Source organism: Chaetodon auriga, chromosome 8 (genome assembly GCF_051107435.1).
Source record: "Chaetodon auriga isolate fChaAug3 chromosome 8, fChaAug3.hap1, whole genome shotgun sequence".
In the NCBI taxonomy this organism is placed as follows: Eukaryota; Metazoa; Chordata; class Actinopteri; order Chaetodontiformes; family Chaetodontidae; genus Chaetodon; species Chaetodon auriga.
In genome coordinates this window covers 28,326,210-28,346,950 of record NC_135081.1, presented here as the reverse complement: position 1 = coordinate 28,346,950, position 20,741 = coordinate 28,326,210, and the positions used below count along the sequence as shown (strand labels likewise).

Here is a 20,741-nt window from a genome sequence, read left to right as displayed (position 1 = left end):
ATGGATGGATGAACGGACGCCTCGTTCATCCTTCATGTGTCTGTGTGTCAAACTCTGAATGTGTGAAGAAACTAAAGCTGTCAGATAAAAGGAGTGTTTTCACAGTGAGGTGCTTGCAGGTGACGGGTCGACTCTTCCTCAGTCCACTCTTCCTCAGGTCGACTCTTCCTCTTCCTCGGGTCGACTCTTCCTCTTCCTCTTCCTCGGGTCGACTCTTCCTCTTCCTCGGTCGACTCTTCCTCTTCCTCTTCCTCGGGTCGACTCTTCCTCTTCCTCGGTCGACTATTCCTCTTCCTCGGTCGACTCTTCCTCTTCCTCGGGTCGACTCTTCCTCTTCCTCGGTCGACTCTTCCTCTTCCTCGGGTCGACTCTTCCTCTTCCTCGGGTCGACTCTTCCTCTTCCTCGGGTCGACTCTTCCTCGGGCCCACGCTCACAAACCGTCACAGAGACCAAACGTCTGTTCTTCAGCACATTTAAAACATGAGAATCTGTTTGGAGCCGTTGAACAGACGCAGCGGCCGGCCGTCACTGCTGCTCGGCTGCTCGCCCCCTCTGCTGTGATGTCCCATGGTGCCGCGGTGCAGTAATGAATCCCATCAGCATAATGGTATTTCAGTGGAAACCATGGCAACCCAGTCCATAAATGTGTTATCTCTCTTCAGGTGCCCAGCTTATCCACAGGAGGAGCAGCAGCCTGCAGCTGTGATTTATGGCAAAGAGCATGACAATAATATCCTGCACACACACGCACATGTACAGGCACGCACACACACACACACACACACACACACACACACACACACACAACTATGTGTGTGACAGAGAGAAAGAAAATGCATGAATGTGTCATTTTATATTACAGTATAGTGTGTAATAGGTTTTGTGAGCGTGTGTGTGTGTGTGTGTGTGCTACGTGTACACCTGGTCACATGTTCAAGGCCTCACTGCAGACTTATCCAAGTGTAGGAAAACAAGAAGAATGTATTTAAGTAAAAGTACCGTGTCAGAAGTAAATGTCCTGCACTCAAAACCAGTACAATAGTACTTCAAATCAAAATAAAGTAAAAGTACTCATTAAGCAGAAGGTCCATTTCAGAACGACACACACGATATTATTGGATGAGAATTACTGATGGATTACTGTGTTTATTACTTTCATGCTGCAGCTGGTAAAGGTGGGACTCATTCAAATACTTCATGTACTGCTGCTGAGATTTACTACAATCTGGAATAATACACCATAATTTACTTGTTGATTAGAATTAAGATACTACAGTAGTCAAATAAATGTAGTGAAGTAAAAACTGCATTAACTTCCTCTGAGACGCACAGAAGAAGCAGAAAGCTGCTGAAAACAGAAATACTCAAATAAAGTACATGTACCTCAACATAGTACTCGAATTCTAGTGAGACGCTGAGCCTCATGTTGTGCATGCACGACCTGCACCTGCCTTACACTGTTTACACTGTTTATCCTGTTTACACTGTTTATATTGTTTACACTGTTTATCCTGTTTACACTGTTTATATTGTTTACACTGTTTATCCTGTTTTCACTGTTTATCCTGTTTACACTGTTTATATTGTTTACACTGTTTATCCTGTTTACACTGTTTATCCTGTTTACACTGTTTACACTGTTTATATTGTTTACACTGTTTATCCTGTTTACACTGTTTATATTGTTTACACTGTTTATCCTGTTTACACTGTTTACACTGTTTATATTGTTTACACTGTTTATCCTGTTTACACTGTTTATCCTGTTTATATTGTTTACACTGTTTATCCTGTTTTCACTGTTTATCCTGTTTACACTGTTTATATTGTTTACACTGTTTATCCTGTTTACACTGTTTATATTGTTTACACTGTTTATCCTGTTTACACTGTTTATATTGTTTACACTGTTTATCCTGTTTTCACTGTTTATATTGTTTACACTGTTTATCCTGTTTACACTGTTTATCCTGTTTTCACTGTTTATATTGTTTACACTGTTTATCCTGTTTTCACTGTTTATATTGTTTACACTGTTTATCCTGTTTACGCTGTTTATCCTGTTTTCACTGTTTATATTGTTTACACTGTTTATCCTGTTTACACTGTTTATCCTGTTTTCACTGTTTATATTGTTTACACTGTTTATCCTGTTTTCACTGTTTATATTGTTTACACTGTTTATCCTGTTTACGCTGTTTATCCTGTTTTCACTGTTTATATTGTTTACACTGTTTATCCTGTTTACGCTGTTTATCCTGTTTTCACTGTTTATATTGTTTACACTGTTTATCCTGTTTACACTGTTTATCCTGTTTTCACTATTTATATTGTTTACACTGTTTATCCTGTTTTCACTGTTTATATTGTTTACACTGTTTATCCTGTTTTCACTGTTTATATTGTTTACACTGTTTATCCTGTTTACACTGTTTATCCTGTTTATATTGTTTACACTGTTTATCCTGTTTACACTGTTTATCCTGTTTACACTGTTTATCCTGTTTACACTGTTTACACTGTTTATCCTGTTTACACTGTTTATATTGTTTACACTGTTTACACTGTTTATATTGTTTACACTGTTTACACCTCATGCCACATGCACTACTTACATGTTTTTATAATTTGGGATATTTTGACTGTTTGCACTTCTGGTTAGATGCTGAACTGCATCTCGTTGTCTCTGTGTTTCACTCTGACGATGAAAAGAAAGTTGAATCTGACCTCATTGTACTCGAGTACTGGAGCTAATGTACTTAGTTACTTTGCACCGCTGGTGAAGGCACTTCAGAGCGCCCTCATTTTCCTGGAGAGGAGAATAAAACTAAAGACACTAAAGAAATTTAAAATGTGATAAAACACAAAAGAAATCACTGAAAAGTCCTTTTTAAAGTAAAAACATCGACAACGTCAAGGAATCATGGAGGTACTAATACTTCGTTGAACTGTGATCGTTCACTCTGAACAGAAACAAGGAGCTCCTCTCTCTCCTCTCTCCTGCTCCTCCTGAGGTGGAGCAGCAGGAGCTGATGCCACATGTTTCTGTCAGAGGTGTCGTTCAGAGTTCAGAGCGGAGTCTGTTTCATGCGTCCCACCTTCATGTTCTCCTCCATGAACGTGCTCTTCAGAAGCTGTGCAGCCGACGGTCGGGACGCTGGTCGTTTCTGCAGCATCCTGGTTCAAAGAGACAGACCTCAGATCAGCGCTGAGACACAACGTTCAGGGATGTTCAGGTGATACGAGGTCTGAGGTGCTGTCGTCAGTGGTGGAAAGGAACCAAGTATATTTACTCAAGTCTGTACATCAGCACTATGTCCAGGTACTTTCATCTTATGATACTTCATACCTATACTCCACTACATCTCACAGGGAAACTGTGTACTTTTTACTCCATTACATTTATTTTCTTTGCAGATTCAGATTATTCAGAAAATACATCAACTAACAAGTGACGACGCATCGCTGTGGATTAAAGCACCAACAGGATATAAAGGAGTTCAACGAGCTCCAGCTGAAACATCTACAGCAGTGAAACGAATGAACACATGAATGCAGCAGGAACATGAATGAACACATGAATGCAGCAGGAACATGAATGAACACATGAATGCAGCAGAAACATGAATCCACAGACAGCAGAACACTTTACTCACACACCAGGAGTACTTTAAGTACTTTAAGTACATTTAGCTGATGATACGCATGAACGCAGGACTTTTACTTGCAGTGGAGTATTTTCACAGTATGTATTAGTACTTTACTGAAGGATCTGAATGCTGCTTCGCCTCTGATGACCTCTGGTGAACAGAGAAGCGTGAAGCCGTCTCTGCTGTGCTGAACTCAGTCTCTGCTTATATTTTCCCTCCTGTTCACGTCACTTTAAATGAGTTCCTGCTGAGCGTCTGCTGAGCAGAAGTCAGACCCTCAGTGGCTTCTCAGTGGAGTCGTGTTGTCTGCTCTCACCTCTGCATGACAGAGTTCAGATCCTCCGAGTATCGGGCGGGCAGCGTCGGGGTCTCTCCCTCCACGATCTTCATCACCACAGACAGGAAGTTTGGCCCCTGGAAGGCCTGAGTCAGGGAGCACATCTCATGGAGGAGGCAGCCCAGAGCCCTGCAGCACAACAGGAGGAAGCTCAGCGCTTCAAACGGCTTTGAATCAAACATCTGAACACAGCAATCTGAAAGAACAACCAGCTTCAAGAGGAGGCGTCCGCTCCTGCTTTCAGAATCAGCACCGACGGTCTGTCACTCAGTATCAAACTGCAGGTACCTTTAGCTAAAGGCGGCTGTGGTTCACTGTGGGGCCGGTGGTCCGACCGCGGCCTCCTCCTGATCACGTCAGGCAGCTTCAGTGGTGTCACAGAGGCAAACTAAGGCGTCGACACGAGCGGTAAACGGACTGTATGTCTACATACAACACGAGTCAGCAATCACCCATTCACACACGCTGACGGCACGGCATCACGAGCTCTTTGGGCTTCAGTATCAAGGATTCTTGGACAGGTGGACGGCGGGGATGGACGCACCTCGTCCTCCTGAGCGCTCACCGTGTCCACACTGACCTGAATCAACACAAACCACTTTGAACAACAGCACGAGCAGCTTTATGGAGATCAGATCTGTCTGGATGGATGAATGAGCGCAGTAAGAAGGCGGCGTGCGGCTGATCTGAGGTCTGATTAGACTGTAGTGAAGCCTCTCAGGCTCACATGTTCGCTCTGTTCCAACATGAAGATTAAAGATGGCAGACGATGGAGGAGGTCTGAGCATTATCTTACTGGACATATGCAGAGAAATCAGTTTTTTCTACTCAGCCTTCTACAGGGATGATGAATTCCCCTTTGAATGAAATGAAATCCATGTGCTGAGGCTCCATCAGCCTCTTTTTTAAAGTGTAGCAGGACTTCAGAGGTCTGATGGGGCGGAGTGATGATGAAGATGTTTTCTTCGCTCTTTGTTTTCATCCTCTCGTCTCTGACTCGTTGTGTTTGTTTAGTTATTAATGACCTGCTTCACTTCCTGCCGCCTGCTCTCTAATTACCTCCGTCTGTTTATTAGCGTGCTAACAACCAGCAGAACATCCATCCCCTCAGTAACCTGCAGCACAGCTTCCGCTCTTTACTAATGATCTACATGAACCATCTATCATTCAATTATCACTAATTAACTCCATCTTTCTCTTTTATTAATACTCTAATCTGTCAGTTCAGTAGTAATTACTGATCTGCACTAATTACCTGTGTCTACAGACGGTGTTGCACTAACGGGGTCGGGTACGAACTGAAGACAAACCGCAGTGGATTAGATCTGTCGATCAGTCTGATGGCTTGAGGGACAGGACATCTTCTGGTTCACACCTCTGCACCTCCTGCCAGAGGAGGTGAATCTCCTGAGCAGGGGTGGGTGGACTCTTAGATGAAGACGTAGGTGAGTACAGTGTACAGCTCTCCTATTGGCTACGTGCAGGACGTAGAGGATTACATTGTGCACATCAAATGCTACAGAAGGTGTGAGAAGTGGGTGAAAGTGAAGGAACCTTCATCACTCTGTGCTGCTAATTACCTCCTCCTCATCATCCTCCTCTGATCTGTTCCTCATTAATTAGAACAACTGACCTCCGACTGCTGTCAGCGCTCTGCGTGTGTTAACGAGGTGTGTTAATGAAGGTGGATTCTTCTCTCGTTAAGAAACTTGATTAAAGTGACCTCTGACCTCTCGGCTCTCTTTGACTGGATCCTCTACTGGGAAAGTTTTTTATCTGCTACTCGATGCTTTGTTAGTATTTACATGCCTGTAGTACATCCTGTGAAAATACACCATCAGAGGACGCCACTGACAGGTGAACAAATCAAACGCTACCTTGACTAAAGTTACAGGTTTCTCTCTGTTTGACCGTAACTGGAAACATTTGGGATAATGAAGAACACAAGTCAACTAAATATAGAACTTTAATTGTTTTTAGACGTTCTAGTGGTGAACTGTTTGATATTAAACCTTCAACGACAGAGAGAACGACGGCGACCTGCAGAGGAGCTCCAGCTGTCGACCTCTGTCTGACAGGAGTACAGATTAGTGTTTGTGTGGAAGAGACAGACGCGTTTGCACATCATCAGCATCTGCTTGAACGTGAGTCAGACCTGCAGGGACACATCTGTAACTGTGAGCATTGACTGTTTTCCACGCAGTCAGTCAGCCCCCCCGCTCACTTCCTTCTTATCGTCCTCGATCATTCATCAGCTGTTTGAGGCGTCGTCCCGCCCGTCACTGCACTCAGATCTCCATTTCTCTGCTGTCAGAAGACATCAGACTCATGTCGCCCTCACAGGACACTCAGAGTCATTTCGGCATGTTTAACTCGTCAGCTGTGCCCCAAATTCAGCTTTGAAGTGGATCAAACATCTGCAGCTGTGGCGTCAATCTCTGGAAAAAATCACCGTCGTCTGCGGACAGATTCACATTCCAGCAACACGTCCGTAAAATCAGTCCACAGCAGCAAAGCAAGAGACAGATGGACGGCTAACAGAGGACAGACAGCAGTCAGCTGCTTCTCTCTGCAGCTAAACGAAACGATTCTTCACCTGCAGGAGAGCATCCGTCCCTCTCATGATGCACCTGTTCAGCCTCCAGCTCTGAGCCAATCACCTCAGAGGGAAAGAAAGCTGTACTGCTTCTACAAAAGCTTATTTGTCACAGGCCCACAGGAATGACTGAGGGGAGAAAACACTGAGAGACTCAAACGCACCGCTGAACTTCTACAATAAATGCAGAATAAAACCAGATTAAAAACACGTTAAAGAAGGTTTACCAGATGTCAGACTTGGAGTCGTAGCCCTGATGGTTCAGCACCTCTGGGCTCATGTAGTACGGAGTCCCTGTGAAGGTGGTGGCCAGGTCACATGATCCCATCAGCAGGCAGGAAACACCAAAATCACCTGGAGACAGACGATGAACAGCGTGCTGAGAAAAGGTCGCAGAGTCAGGAAACCTGCAGGTTTGAGACGGGAGCTCGATCAAAGCCTCCTGCACACTGGAGATGTGCTGAGAGTCACAGTTCACATGCAGACATCACAGGCACTGGAGAGTACTGCGCTTAAGTACCACACTGATGTACTTTATACTGTGGAAGCAGTCAGATCTTTTCCACCGCTGCAGTAAGAGGACCGAACAAAGCTCTTCAAAGCATGGTCAAAGCTCAGGATAACGTCAGCAGCAGGTGGAAACACAGCTACAGACTACAGGAAGAGGAACAGGAAACACAGAGCGACACATCAGAACTCTGAACTCTCACCGTCACAAGGACTGATTCTGGAGGATTCTGTTCCCTCGTTCATCCCATCAACTAAAACCACGACGAGGAACAAGGTCAAAACTAAACTCCAATGACCAAATGTTTTAACGTTTAATACAAACTACACAATAACGAGGAAGACGGACGAATGGACGAATGGACAAATGGACAAATGGCTACAGCCAATAGCATGTGTTGATTGGTCCGTTTGAGCTGCTGCTGTTAACAGAAAGCATCTTACATCCAGGCTGTTTATGGACTGAACTCATCATCGAGCCACTGACAGTTTGACAGGAAGAAACAGCCAACAGGTGAGTGATGAAGATGAATACTGGTTATGAATACTGGTTCCAGAGGAATACTTGGTTTGTTACTGACTCAATGGATGGTGACGGAAATGTATTAGATGGGTTAGGACAATTTTGTGTTAAACAACGCTTTAAGCCTTTAAAATCAGATTTTGTGAAATTACAAGAAGCACAGCTCAAAGAATTTGTTTTCTGAACCAACAACACAGCGATTGATCGAGCCTCGACTGGCCACCCAAAGCTTTTTATCCTTAGAAGAACGTCTCACTGAGAAATGACTCAACAACAAAAATAACAGTTTGCACAAACTCAATGAAAGTTCAGCAATAAGTTAAGAACGTGTCTGAAATTTCCTGAATCCCCTAAAACCAAAGAAACAGTTAATGAAAAATAATACAGCACAAAAACTGTTTGACAGTCTAAAAGATTTTTCCACTGACTCAGAAAATAAGAAAAAAATGTACTTCATAGTATCAGTGTGTTTGTTGTTGTAGAAGTTGTTAAAAAAAAAAAAAGTCGACGTTGATTTTGGTTCCATCCGAACATGATTTGTTTTTAAAACAACTTTTATTGAAATTATACAATCTACAAAAATTGCACACAAACACGCAAAATTCACATTCCTTTCATGACTTCAACAACATGGGATCAATTGTAGTAAACAAATACAACAAACATCATCTACGACGGGGGGGCAGTCCATATTAAAAATAAACCCTCTCATAAACAAAAATAAATCAATATACAAACTATGAAATATGACATTTAAATCAATTTGCTGAGTCAGTGGAAAAGTCTTTCAGACTGTCTAAGAGTTTTTCATGAACTGTGAAGACTTTCAGTGAAACATGGAGTCGGAACGTGAACCGTGGCCTCCCGGCGGAACCCTCTTCCTCTTCCTGTTCCACCGTCCAACCCACCCACTGGGGGCTCGTTTGTTATCGTTCGTCTATTAGCACGGACGCTACGTTCACGTTTATACTCATATTAAACACTGTTAGAAAGCGGGGAGTCTGTTTCAAGACACAATCACAACAGGAGGCTCAACAGACGCCGACAGCAGACAAACAACCGTTTTTAAAACTGACGCGACATTGAGGAAACTCACCCATTGATCCACAGATCGATAAAACTTCGACAAAAACGGTCTGAAACATCCACAAAGGTCCAGAAGATCCACTGCAGTGAAAATATTTAGTCCAAAACATGAAAATAATCCACAGAAAGATGTTTGGTCCTTTCAAATTAGCAGGCGAAGAGCTCTCTTCCGCTCGACTTCTGCGTTTCCCGCGTTATGACTTCCGGAAACAGACAGACCAGCGCCATCTTACCTCCAGTTACTCAGTGGAGTCTCAGGTTTGAAATGAAACCTAACCTAAGCAATCACGAGCTGCCATATGAAGCCTACCAACCAGAGATGAACAAGGGGCCTCCTTCTCTTAGGCCATTTGAAGATTGAGCCAATCGGAACTGAGTTTGGTGATGACTGACGTTTTGAATAGCCAATGAAATTCTGAACACGCAGATCTGCTCTTCAATGAGTTATTCATGGCTCCAGCACCTCAAATCCAGGATTTCAGCACTAATAGAGAAATTACACACAGTTTGAAGTGATAAATATGGTAAATGGCCTCAATATAAAGATTTACACTCAAAATATAAATACAGATTCCTTAAGATAAGATAAGATAAGATAAGATAAGATAAGATAAGATAGACTTTATTTATCCCACAATGGGGGGAAATTCATATGTTAAAGCAGCAACAGGACATATGAATACAGATGGCCAAAATTTAAATGTCATGAATATAAATATAGATATTTATGTAGATAAATACAGAAAATTGCCTGTAAACGACAGTACATTTTCCACCTGATACCAGGTAATAATGTAATAAAAGAATTCAGATACTTTAATAAACATTACATCACACTGTGACTCACGAAACATTCATAAATATGAACCATGACGTTAAAACACAGCGACGCTGAGACTGAACGACACCAGTGAGAGACACTAACACTTCCTTTACGCAAAAATATTCTATATGTGGCCTTTTTGGACCATTTCTAAATTATTTTACTGCAACACGTTGAACAATAACACCTACATTTAATGCAGCACTCTGCACTAAAGTATGACAGATTTAGTGATAATGCACACATACGAGCCTGAAACAATAAAGACTATAGAGGCGTGATGGTGCTGAGTTTACAGCCAAAGCTTCAGCCAACCATCACTCGTATGTGGCAATAACAAGAAAAACATGTCACTGCAACACGAAACATGAAAACAAGAATGTTTTCTCACACTTGTTTCTCGTGGCGACAGTAATATCATAAAGTTCACAGAGCTGAAAGAGCTTTCTCACTACATGAGCATGAAAAATAAAAACAGAATGTTTTGGGGAAACGTGGCCCACGACAGCGCCATCGGGAGTCCAAACAAACCAGAGACCACGACGCTGGCATGTGTCTCCGTGTGGACTGAGACATTTGGTTTGCTTTGTCTCTCTGGTTTGTGGTGTGTGTGTGTGTGTGTGTGTGTGTGTGTGTGTGTGTGTGTGTGTGTGTGTGTGTGTTTGTGCAGCACACGACAAACTGCCATCAGAGACTTTTAAAGTACAAAGCAGCAGACAGCAGCAACAATCTGCTGAGTTTACACTCCAAACATACCATCTGAGAGCGAACACACACTCTGCTGTGACACAGACTTTTCTATTTACGATCTGTTTCACAGCCTTTGTTTGTGAGACGGAGTCTTTGAAAGCAGCACGAGTGAGTGTGGAGCAAACCCACATCCAACACGCACAAACTCACAGGAAACAAACACGGAGAAAGTCCCATGAGCCTTTGCAGGAGCGGCAGAGGAGGAAACTCACCGATTTTAACAAGGTTTCGTTTCAGGAAGACGTTCTTGGCCTTCAGATCTCGGTGGAGGATTCGCCTGCAGAGCGCAGCGCAGCAGTCAGTGTTCACAGTCATTGATTCATGCAGCTGTTTGCTGATTGATTCTCTCATTATCATTCATTATTTGATTGCTTGATCATGTGACGTGTGCAGCGACTGAGCCCGTCTGACTGTTTCAGTTCATCACATCTGTTGTCTGGTTGACCTTTGACCTCCAGCCAATCACTGTAATGCTGTGAAGTAGCTAATGAAGCTAATTATCCTAATTATGCAGAAAGTGTGAAATATGAACGGAGAGCAGAATAAAAAGAAGAAAACACGCTCTTGAGGAGGAAATGGGAGGAACACAGGTTGCCATAGCGACCATATCCCCACCTGTCGTGCATGTAGTGAAGGCCGAGCAGCAGCTGGATGAGCCAATCAGTGACCTGGAGTTCAGGGAGGCTCCGCCCCGCTCGTCTCACCTCCTCCAGCTTACAGTCCAGATCCCGATCCTGAGGGAGAGAGAGACACGTGAACCTACCACAGACGCTCTGCTGTCCTGCTCTTACTACAGACAGTGAACCCACCACAGACACTCATCTGTCCTGCTCTTATTACAGACACTGAACTAACCACAGACACTCATCTGTCCTGCTCTTATTACAGACACTGAACTAACCACAGACGCTCTGCTGTCCTGCTCTTATTGCAGACACTGAACTAACCACAGTCGCTCTGCTGTCCTGCTCTTACTGCAGACAGTGAACTAACCACAGACGCTCTGCTGTCCTGCTCTTACTGCAGACAGTGAACTAACCACAGAAGCTCTGCTGTCCTGCTCTTACTACAGACAGTGAACTAACCACAGACGCTCTGCTGTCCTGCTCTTACTACAGACAGTGAACTAACCACAGACGCTCTGCTGTCCTGCTCTTACTACAGACAGTGAACTAACCACAGACGCTCTGCTGTCCTGCTCTTACTACAGACAGTGAACTAACCATAGACGCTCTGCTGTCCTGCTCTTATTACAGACACTGAACTAACCACAGACGCTCTGCTGTCCTGCTCTTATTACAGACACTGAACTAACCACAGACGCTCTGCTGTCCTGCTCTTATTACAGACACTGAACTAACCACAGTCGCTCTGCTGTCCTGCTCTTACTGCAGACAGTGAACTAACCACAGACGCTCTGCTGTCCTGCTCTTATTACAGACAGTGAACTAACCACAGACGCTCTGCTGTCCTGCTCTTACTGCAGACAGTGAACTAACCACAGACGCTCTGCTGTCCTGCTCTTACTACAGACAGTGAACTAACCACAGAAGCTCTGCTGTCCTGCTCTTACTGCAGACAGTGAACTAACCACAGACGCTCTGCTGTCCTGCTCTTACTACAGACAGTGAACTAACCACAGAAGCTCTGCTGTCCTGCTCTTACTACAGACAGTGAACTAACCACAGACGCTCTGCTGTCCTGCTCTTACTACAGACAGTGAACTAACCACAGACGCTCTGCTGTCCTGCTCTTACTACAGACAGTGAACTAACCACAGACGCTCTGCTGTCCTGCTCTTACTACAGACAGTGAACTAACCATAGACGCTCTGCTGTCCTGCTCTTACTACAGACAGTGAACTAACCATAGACGCTCTGCTGTCCTGCTCTTATTACAGACTGTCCCTCGTCTCTCAGTGATGATTAGAGACACTTTCAGTAAAGGACACGAATGTCTGTCCAGTAATTGCTGAGACACAGTCTTCTTCTTCTTCTTCTTCTTCTTCTTTTTCTTCTTCTTCTTCTTCTTTGTGCATTTTCTGTAAAAGCTCTTTAATAACATTTAAAATCTACATGACAAATAAAAGTTCTGTGTGTGTTTTCTGTTTTAATCTTTTGTTTGAGTGTGCAGCGTCTTCATTCATTCTTCCTCTCTAATAGGCTGCAGTGAAGCCCCAGAGTCCTCCACAGCTCTGCAGGGGATTGTGGGTAATGGTCTGGCAAGAAACAACAGCTTGGAGGGTCTCTGAGTGCCCGAGCTCTTTGATTGGACAGCCTCTGAGTTCAATCAAAAATATGTGTGTTTGTGTGTGTGAGCAGACGCTTTTTAACCAAAACTCTTCTGAAATCCAGCTGTTTAAAAACTCAAATAAAGGTCGGAGCTGCTGCAGCTTCCTGCCTGCGCGGCGGCGTGTTCGTGTTCTGCTGCCTGCTTGTACAAACACAACAAGAGAAACGAGCGGAGAAACGAAAGCTGGAGGCGATGCTGCTGCTTGAGAGTCTCAGTGAAAGCGAGCAGCAGAGCAGCGCTGCAGGGGGAGGACGGCACGATAACGAGGGGGGATCACCGCTGAGTGACGTCTGCGAGGAGAACACACCACGAGTGGGAGGCAGAGGAACATGAGAGTGGAGATGAAGGCAGCGTGAGGTTCATTAGTGGAGAGAAGAGAAGACAATACCTGCTGTAATGAAAACCGCAGAGATGAAACGAGAAACTTAATGAAAAGGTGGAGGCAGAGAGGACGATGGAGGGGGAGGGACGGCTTCGATTTCATATTATTGCTTCATTTTTCCTCTGACCTCACGGACCGATAACAGAGACGATGGATGTTCGGAAAACCGGGAGGAAAGAGTGAACAGAGAGGAGGACCTGGGCTCACGGGGTTCAGGTCTTTGTGCTCCGGGTTCACTTCAGAGGAGTCTGTGTCTCTGCCGTCCTTCGTCACGTGAAGTCATTTCCTCGCTGATTAAAGCAGACAGCGTCCCTGCAGCTCGAACACGCCACAGCCCCGAGGACACGTCCATTTGTCTGCATCAGTCGTTCGAGAGGTGAGACTCTCTGCGTGTCGTCTGCACGTAAGCTGCGCTTCAGAAGTGAAGGAGGTCGAGTGTCACCGGCGAGGGTAAAACGGAGCGTGAGACCGACGCAGCGTCAGCGATAACGGGGTCGTACTGGGCCGCTGTGCTTCAGAAGGCCAGAGGACAAAATCATGATCCAATCAGGAGCTTTGGGCGGTGACGGACAGAGTGAGGAGCTCAGAGTCGCTCGACAGCCGAATCGGGCAACATTCAGATGAAACGTGTTGTCTCAGTTCTCCGATCAGCTGATCCTCAGCGTTTTGCCGTTACCTGGCAGAACTCTGTGACGATGCAGAAGGCGTCTCTCTCCAGGAAGCTGTGGTAGAAGGTGAGGATGGCCGGGTGGTGCAGCTGAGACAGCAGATCAGCTTCCTGTGTCGCTCGGACCGTCTCGTCAGGTCGAAGGTCGCCCAGAGGAATCTGCTTCAACGCCTTCCTGAAAGAGACGAGGTTCAGAGGTCGGAGGTCAACCATGAGAGGAGACGAGTGGAGGTTCTTCTAAAGATGTTTCAGAACCAGATTAGATCATGAATATCTGAAGTGAACCTTAAATTCAAAACGGTCAAGTCTTCACAGCGAGGTGTGCAACAACATTCACGGTGTTCTGACGTTCAACACACAACACACACACTCACACACCGGCTCACACACCCTGAGCTAATAACTCAGGACGGAGACAGCGCTCAGTGCCTGCACTCACAAAAACAGCCTTTCAGACGTGACGTTTATCTACGGGGAGGCGTTCAAATCAAGAAGAAGAAGGTTTCCAAGAATGTTCGAGTCTCGGCTCAAATTCATGGGTTCACACAGAGTTCATCCTTCATGAGGATTAAACAGTGAACTCACTCAAACACCTGCTTTAGCACCAAACCACAGACGGCTAATGCTAGCACGACGCTAAGAGCAGAATAAAGGAGCAGTGAGGGTGTGACTTCTCGGCCTCCTCTGCTTCCACCACCGCCTCCTCCTGAGGGAGTTAATCAGCCGCTCCTGGTCGAGCGGACCGGCTCTCCTGCTCTCGTTAAATTGGCGAGCAGGTCAGCAGGTGAAACGGAGGCTCAGGTTTATTAGCGCAGCGCTCCTTTCAAGCCCAGCTTCACTGAAACTGAGGATCAGAGACAAACGTCAGCGTCTCCTGCTGAAATGAGACCTGTCCCCTGCAGTCCGTCCTGTCTCTAACACGTCCTGTCCTCACACTGTTTGACGCTCTCTGAAACTATCCAACGCACAGCAGCTTTAAATGAAGCTGTTAGCCACTTTAGCTTAGCAGCTAAACCACCTTGGCTCAGCTTCCAGTTCCTCTGTCAGGTCCTCCAGACACTCCACCATTTCACCGCTCTGCATTCAGCCAATCAGCTCTCTGTGTAACAGCCACCAATCAACGGACGCCTGCCTGAGGATGAGGAGCGGCAGCTTCATCGACTCAGTGTCAAACATCAATAAACAGGAAGTGATCACCTGATCTGATCCTGTCTGACACAAACTGACCTGAAATCATCTCAAAGTCAATATGTTTAATGTTCTTCCTCATCAGCTTCATTGATTTCTGTAAATATCTCTTATTGTGAATCTGATGCAGCAACACGTTTCAGACGTGTTGGACAGGAGCAGCGTCTGTCCTCCGTCTCTCTGGTTGGTGCGTCTTGGCGTTCGGTGTTGCATGGGGTCAGAGGTCACCTCAGCTCAGCGACCTCTCTTCTTCAGCGTCTCTGCGGTCGCAGGTCGAACGACACGCCGCCTGACGTCTGCCGGTTTCCAGCTCAGAGTCAGAGCTGTCGTTTTTCTTCTTCAGTGAAACTCAGAAACATCTGAGCTGTAATCAGACCGTCACACTTCAAACAGCCGTTCACTTCAGTTGCATAGCAACAGAGAGTCGGCGGCCCTGACTTGGCGAAGAGCTTCACACCACGAAGAAGAAGAAGAAGAAGAAGAAGAAGAAGAAGAAGAAGAAGAAGAAGAAGAAGCCTGTCAGTGCAGATCACAGTGAGCGCTGAATGAGATTCACTCCTGGCCTGTAGTGGATCAAACCAGCAGCTACAGCAGGAGGAGAAAGAGGAGACTCACAGCGTCTTCATCCTGAACGAAGAGGGACGCATGACGAGAATCACACACACACACACACACACACACACACACACACACACACACACACACACACACACACCACACCTGGTTTACAGCCAGTGCACACACAGCACAGAGAGTAACGTGCACCTTTCCAGGTAAAGTCCCCATCAAAGAGGAAGTAAATCCAGCAGAGGTGCCACAGGAGCAGTTTGTAAAATAAACTGCTCGTGGTTCTTCCTTCCCTCCGTTTCTGGAAAGTTCTCTGACGTGACCATGAAACTCAGGACACTGATGCTAGCAGGAGCGCTAACCCTTCAGAGTAAAAGTCTGCGCTTCAATGCATTCACAAGTCTTAGAACATGAACAAAGTCGCGTTGGAAACGTAGTCCAACCACATCACATGACTACAGCTGCAGGCTATACGTCAGATTTCCCAGCAGCCTTTGGGCTTCTCTGTCTCCTCAACTGTTGCTCAGGTGAACATCAGTCTGCGCAGGCGGCTGCAGTGAACGCAGCCTGCAAGAAAACAAAGTGCACTTGACTCAGCAGGAGGCATCACTCCTCCCCCCGACTCCCCCCTTTTAACATCACAGTCAGACGATGGAGGAGGACATGAGGACGTCTGACGTCTCAGCGTGTCCTCCACCAGCAGCTCTCACTGAGACGATTTGTGCACAGCTTCTGTTTCTCACTGCGGAGCTTTGTGCCTCGAAGCTCCGCCTCCACGCTGAGCCGAAGATGCCAAACAGGAAGTGAATAAATCAGCGCCCCCCCCCCCCCCCCCCCGACGTCTGACGCAGCATAAAGTGGGATGTGAGGCTGTCGGCGGGGTGCAGGTGGGCGAGGAGACGCAGCAAAGCCTCCGAGCTTTGGATGATCGCTCAGCAGCAGCTCGCCGACAGACTGTTTGTGACGAGCTCACGTCTCAATCTGCAAACAGGCTGAAACCGAAGCAGATCAACAGTCGCCGTCCCAGAAGGCTTTGCAGCAGCCTCAGCCGGCTCCTGAGTTCGAGCAGCAGCTAAAAACAGAAAGTCCAGGTGCAAACAGGCCGAGAGACCCGACGACCCAGCTGGGTCACACGGCTGAGCGAAGCCTCCCAGGAGGCACCACGAGAAAGATCACGAGTCAGCAGAAGTTCACCCAAGACCAAAGGAAAATCTGACAGCATGAACCAATGAACCAATGAACCAATGAAACAATGAAACAATGACCTAATGAACCAATGAACCAATGAACCAATGAAACAATGACCTAATGAACCAATGAACCTATGAATCAATGAACCAATGAAACAATGACCTAATGAACCAATGAACCTATGAATCAATGAACCAATGAACCAATGAACCAATGAAACAATGACCTAATGAACCAATGAACCTATGAATCAATGAAACAATGACCTAATGAACCAATGAACCAATGAATCAATGAACCAATGAATCAATGAATCAATGACCCACTAAACTAATGAATCAATGAACCAATGAATCAATGAAACAATGAACCAATGAAACAATGAACCAATAAATCAATGAAACAATGAACCAATGAAACAATGAAACAATGAAACAATGAATCAATGAACCAATGAAACAATGACCTAATGAACCAATGAACCAATGAATCAATGAAACAATGACCTAATGAACCAATGAATCAATGAAACAATGACCTAATGAATCAATGAACCAATGAACCAATGAATCAATGAAACAATGACCTAATGAACCAATGAACCAATGAACCAATGAATCAATGAACCTGTGGCAGACAGACGGAGCAACGCCAACATGCTGAAGAGACGTCTTAATGTTAGAAACTGGACTTCCTCCATCATCATTCAGTCATTCTGATGAACACATGATGCAGATGTGAGGACATTCTGTTTCCTCTGTGTTCCTTTGAGTTCCTTTGAGCTTCATTCATTCATTCATTCAGGAATCAGTGAATCAGTGAATCTGGAGGGTTTTGGTTCTGGAGCTGTTTGATCTGGATGGTGATGAAGCCCAGCGCTGGAGGAAGTACTCACATCCTTCACTAAGGTAGTATCATGGTGTAAAAATACTCTGTTACAAGGAAAAGTCCTGCATTCAAAACCTTATGAAGGAAAAGTACTAGCATCAAAGTACACTTAAAGCAAAAGTACTCATTCTAATGTATATTTTATTTCTGGATTGTAATCATTGATGCATTCATGAGTTCATCACTCTGATGCTGCAAAGCGTGTGATGTCTTTCTATTATTGATCTTCTAATCAATCAATAATGCATCCTCAGTTACTAAATGATTCTGTTTCCTGTTATTAATCTGAACTCACGTTATCAAATACACGTAGTGCAGTAAAAAGTACGCAATCTGCCATGAGATGCAGTGGAAGTATAAAAGTGCATGTACTTCACAGTTATACTTGTTGACTGGTGGAGTCATGAAGCCTCTTTTGTTTTCAGGATGAGTTTCAGGTCAGAAGAAGAAAAGTTTGTCTGAGTGTTATGAGCAAACGGGGGGGGGGGGGGGGGGGGGGGGGGGTCAGATGGCGAAAGGGCAGAGATGACGACTCCAAACGCCAACTCACCATCTGCTTTCTGACAACACAAACACTCCTCACGGCTCCCCTCGCCCTCGTCCTCCTCATCGTCACCGTCATGGCGAGGAGTCAGTGCACGCTCTGCACTCAACCCGACAAAATGGAACTAAGTACATTCACTCAAGTAGTGAAATAAAGTACAACCTTCAGGTACTGTTTGAGTATTTCCATTTGATGTTACTTTCGGCTCCAAATGTGATGTTTGTCTTCTGTGCTGACCAATAGGAGCACAGATGCTCCTCACCTGTAGACAAGGTGAAGTGAAGGAGGAAGATGGTGGAGCTGTGACACCGAACACACCGCCTCAGACGCCATGTTTGTTTACATTCTACATCTGAGCACCATCACGAAGGCCGGAGAGCGGAGTGTGTGTGTGTGTGTGTGTGTGTGTGTGTGTGTGTGTGTGTGTGTGTGTGTGAGTGTGTGTGTGTGTGTGTGTTTTCAGATTTTCACAAGGAAAAACAAACATGGAGCTCGACGATCAGTAAAAGACTCTGATTAATGTTTAACTTTGAGTCAAAGTGCACCACTGATGGATCTTCACTTGTTTACCTGGACAGGTGAGAATGGCTGCGTTTCCTCACTGAGCTGTACTGTGTTTGTCACCTCAGCAGTACTTCAGTACTTTACTGCAGTACTTCAGTACTTAAGCTCGTACGAGAGTGAAAATTCAAATGCGTGAATGAGAAAATGATTTGATCGCAGTGATTGGCTCCCTTCGCTGATGATGGTTGTCAAAGCTGAGCTCTCATTGGTTAGGAGGGCAAACGTGTCTGTTCATTTGGTGTGTCAGACACACATTTAATCAACAGTTAGACAAAGAAATGAGACGCACATGAGCTCAAACCAATCACATCGTCCGCCTGTCGACACGCCAGTGTGAGCGAATGAAGTATTGATTATTAGCTTATCGTCTTTTCTGCTCCAAATCTGAGTTTATCTGTGATTACTGTGAAATCAGGAGGGAGACGTTCGTCCATGAAACACGTCAGCCTTTCATTTGGAGATACGTGGTTTTCACTGGAGCAGAGCAGTACTCCAGTAAATGTACTCAGATGGATCTGTGTGTGTGTGTGTGTGTGTGTGTGTGTGTGTGTGTGTGTGTGTGTGTGTGTGTGTGCGTGCGTGCGTGTGTGTGTGCGTGTGGTTTCACAGGTCGATGCTGCCCTCTACTGACACTCTGCAGAACTACTGTTACTCAAGTACTTTAGTACAAATCTGAGGTACTTAACTGTATGTGAGTATTTCTTTTTATGCAAATTCATACTTGTACTTCAGTACACCTCTGAGGTAAATATTGATGACTGATTGATATTCAGATTCCTCCTGTCCAGTGAAAAGCTCGTATCTCCAGCTGTGTTGATGCTGAATGTTTGAGCTGAGCTGAAGGATGAAGAGTTCCTCCATGTCTTCCTCAGCTCAGTGAACTCTTTAAAAAGCCTCTTGGATCAGCTGAGAATCATCGTCACAGAGCTGAAAACAGCCTGTTCTTCTGTTTTGGAGGATGAAGAATAAAAGCTGAAGATCGAGTGTGAAAGATGTTTTTGTATGAATGAATGAATAATTTCTGTGATGCTGTTTCAAATGATGTCGTTATCTGGAGGAATCTCTGTGATCTGGAGATCACTAACTTCCAGCAGCTCAGCAGGTTCCTGCAGCTCCGACACAAACCGTCGGACAGGTGAACGACTCACAGCTCTTCTCCGTCTGCGGCTCTGCGGTCCTCAACCAGGTAAACCCGACCGAAGCTGCCCTGGCCCAGCCTCCGCAGGATGCTGTATCGCCTAGCAACCAGACCGCCGCTGCCAGGGGGCGGAGCCTGGGCCGGCCCCACCTCCTGGAACCTCAGCATCCCGTCAGCTCACCTGTGGACCGAGGACAGGTACGCTGTGAGCTCAGACGGGTCCAGAGAGAGAGAGAGCGAGAGAGTGAGAGAGAGAATGAGAGAGAGAGCGAGAGAGTGAGAGAGAGAGAGAGAGAGAGAGAGAGAATGAGAGAGAGAGAGAGAGAATGAGAGAGAGAGCGAGAGAGAGAGAGAGAGAGAGAGAGAGAGAGAGAATGAGAGAGAGAGAGAGAGAATGAGAGAGAGAGCGAGAGAGAGAGAGAGAGAGAGAGAATGAGAGAGAGAATGAGAGAGAGAGCGAGAGAGTGAGAGAGAGAGCGAGAGAGAGAGAGAATGAGAGAGAGAGAGAGAATGAGAGAGAGAGAGAGAGAGAATGAGAGAGAGAGAGAGAGAGAGAGAGAGAGAGAGAATGAGAGAGAGAGAGAGAGAGAGAGAGAGAGAATGAGAGAGAGAGAGAGAGCGAGAGAGTGAGAGAGAGAATGAGAGAGAGAGCGAGAATGAGAGAGAGAGAGAGAGAATGAGAGAGAGAGCGAGAGAGAGAGAGAGAGAGAGAGAATGAGAGAGAGAATGAGAGAGAGAGCGAGAGAGTGAGAGAGAGAGCGAGAGAGAGAGAGAATGAGAGAGAGAGAGAGAATGAGAGAGAGAGAGAGAGAGAATGAGAGAGAGAGAGAGAGAGAGAGAGAGAGAGAATGAGAGAGAGAGAGAGAGAGAGAGAATGAGAGAGAGAGCGAGAGAGAGAGAGAGAGAGAGAGAGAATGAGAGAGAGAGAGAGAGAGATTTTGATTTTTTTTTTTTTGATTTTTCAAACCACTTTTATTTGCTCACCGGTCCAAAAGAAACAACAGTAGTATTAACAGTCCAGTGCTCAAAATAAAAACAGACCAACAA

General features: G+C 45.5%; 1 protein-coding gene across 1 annotated transcript in view; it reads right to left on the bottom strand.

The window, feature by feature from the left end:
* nek11 (NIMA-related kinase 11) overlaps positions 1-19,862 on the bottom strand; it is a 54,023-nt gene extending 34,161 nt beyond the window's left edge. The window contains exons 1-7 of the mRNA XM_076737051.1: positions 19,705-19,862; positions 13,624-13,789; positions 10,889-11,007; positions 10,486-10,550; positions 6,812-6,938; positions 3,968-4,117; positions 3,100-3,178 (exon numbers count right to left, since the gene is read on the bottom strand). Coding sequence (XP_076593166.1) covers positions 3,100-3,178; positions 3,968-4,117; positions 6,812-6,938; positions 10,486-10,550; positions 10,889-11,007; positions 13,624-13,789; positions 19,705-19,862 — 864 coding nt within the window. The remainder of the gene's footprint in view (positions 1-3,099; positions 3,179-3,967; positions 4,118-6,811; positions 6,939-10,485; positions 10,551-10,888; positions 11,008-13,623; positions 13,790-19,704) is intronic.
* Between the last annotated feature and the right edge of the window lie 879 nt (positions 19,863-20,741).